This window comes from Cystoisospora suis (genome assembly GCF_002600585.1).
Source record: "Cystoisospora suis strain Wien I chromosome Unknown contig_6574, whole genome shotgun sequence".
NCBI lineage: Eukaryota > Apicomplexa > Conoidasida > Eucoccidiorida > Sarcocystidae > Cystoisospora > Cystoisospora suis.
This window is the reverse complement of record NW_027159361.1, coordinates 1,104-3,476: the sequence shown is the minus strand read 5'-3', so window position 1 is coordinate 3,476 and position 2,373 is coordinate 1,104. Positions and strand designations below refer to the sequence as shown.

General features: G+C 42.4%; 1 protein-coding gene across 1 annotated transcript in view; it reads left to right on the top strand.

Moving 5' to 3' along the window:
* The first annotated feature begins 57 nt into the window (after positions 1-57).
* CSUI_010030 (uncharacterized protein) overlaps positions 58-2,373 on the top strand; it is a 2,906-nt gene continuing 590 nt past the window's right edge. Inside the window, exons 1-2 of the mRNA XM_068070137.1 lie at positions 58-518; positions 1,315-1,536. Of these exons, the coding sequence (XP_067917887.1) occupies positions 117-518; positions 1,315-1,536 (624 nt within the window). The 5' untranslated portion in view covers positions 58-116. The remainder of the gene's footprint in view (positions 519-1,314; positions 1,537-2,373) is intronic.

Here is a 2,373-nt window from a genome sequence, read left to right as displayed (position 1 = left end):
TTTCTTTCTTTCTTTCTGTCTGTTTGTCTTTCTCTTGTGCGTGACACTTTCGTTTAGAGCCATGGAGGCTTCTCTCTGACTTTTACGTCTTGAATTCTCAGCCTCTCTTTACTGAGATGCTCCTCGAGTCACAGCGTCAACATTCGCATGCAGCCTCACCTCGACCGCCAGCCTATCCCTCACCACCCCCATCCTTCTCTCCTTTCTCTTCTTCTTCTACTGATCTCAGGAATCTTTCTTCTTCTTCTTCTTTGTCGTCATCTCTTTCTTCTTCTACGTCTTTCTCTTCATCTTCTTCATCTGTCGTCTCCTTTTCGGGTGTCTCTGCAAGTCTTTCCCTAATCCACCCTAGGCTAGGAAGCAATCCTATGCCTTCCTTCGGGGTTCCCGAGAGTATAGTAGCGCGCCGTATAGAGAGAAGCTTTCTTCTCCCTTGGGTTAGAGGGGCTGTGCTTGTCTTACGCCATTCACTTCAACTTACAGGAGAGATGCAATCGCTCTATCCTCTTGCAGATATGGTCCGTGAAAGATAGAAAGAAAGGGGGAGAGAGAAAAAGAAAGAAAGAGAGAAAGACGGACGTTAACATTGTCTTGAATGAAAGGAAGACTGTACCACTCGTCGTTGTTTCACTTGGGGGGATCTCTAGATCACGTAGTCGGTACCATGATACACAGAAGGATAAGAAGAGGAAGAAGAATGATAGGATAGGATAGATAGCTATAGTAGTAGTCTGTCACTCCCTGTGTATAAATGGGAAGGAGTGCGGTTCATGCTTTATGAGGGAATAGATCATCTTATCACCTTGCTGACTCTCTCAGGAAAGAATCTCTCTCTTGGGTAGAAAGGTCTTTCTCGTCTTCGTAAACCTCTCATAAAACTCAAACGCACAACATCTTGCATGTCTTAATCGACCTTCACTTACCATGGAAAAGGTTCATCTCTCATTTAGGATATGTATACGTAACATATCTATCTATATATATATGTATAGATAGAGAGAGATCAATCACTATACCTGTTTCTACAGATCTACCTATCTCCATGTATATCTGCATGTAGAATCCTGTTTGAGGGAGCAGCTTTGTAGATCTATATTTATATATATATGGAGGTGCGTGTGGGGGATACATATACTTATTGAGAGGTTTAGAGAGAGGGATATATGGAGTGCAGGCATGGCTTTGCCACCCTCTTTCTTCCTGTTCTGCCTATCTATCTTCAATCTATATCTACCTATCTCTCTATCTTGAATCTATTTCAACCCTCTTTGATCTTCTTTCTGTTTCTCTCCGTTCATCTGTTTCATTGTATAGATCTTTGCATGCCTTCTGGATAGAAGACGTCGCCGTCCGCACGGCTATTCTTTACTTGAAGCGTTACCTCATGGGGTTATTCTAGAGGCCCTTCAGTCTCTTTGTCTGCTTCGCTATCATCGTCGAAGAGCATCGGATTTCGATCTTCTTTTAGAGTGTCTTGCCGGTCTCCCTAGCCCTCTCTTAGCCCTCGATAAAGGTGGAGCTTTAGCTCTTTGGACTGTAAGTACACCCCATCTCGGTTCGACGCTTCTTCCTCCTTCCAAATGAAAAGGGGGCAGCAGGAAAGATCTATCTCAAGTCTAGACGTACAGCTCATCGAGAAACATGGAAGAGCTCTCGATGGCTGAGACAACAAGAAGAAGATTCAACTATATAATCTATATCTATATGCATACATATATATAGAGAGGGAGATATATATATATACACTCTGTTTTCTAGAGTAGAGAGGTATGTATGAGTAGTGTGGTCTTGATCCGTTTACATGTGAGGCGTAGTGGTAGGAGTGGGGTGTATGTACAGTGTGTAGAAAAGTTCCAAGGCTCGAGGATAGACTTTGAGATTCTTGCCTTGCCCTGCGTCTGTACATGCATTTCCCCAGATATAAAAATAGTCAAACACCTATGCATACATAGATACGGCTATAGAGAGAGAACTCATTATATGTCCTTCCTCTATTATATATATATATATGTATACGTTCAACATGTCTTCTTCTCTTTCTTCTTTTCTAGACATTTTTATCTCTCTGTCAGAGGGAATGAAGAGGAGGAGGCAATAGCCATGTCTTATCCCATGCACTTTGCATCGTCAAGACCGAAGTCCCTTCTGACTCCCCATCTATCTTGCTATTCATTCATCCATCCATATGAATCGCTTTCTTCTGATAAGCCACCTGTAGTCCACATCCTTTCCATTCAGCCCCCCTACGTATCACCCTCTTGCCTCCCTCGACACTCACCCCTTTCGCATAGAAAGAAAACAGTAGCTCCTATCTTTAATCTATCTTTAATCTATCTATCTTTAATCTATCTATCTATCTTTATTCTATCGATC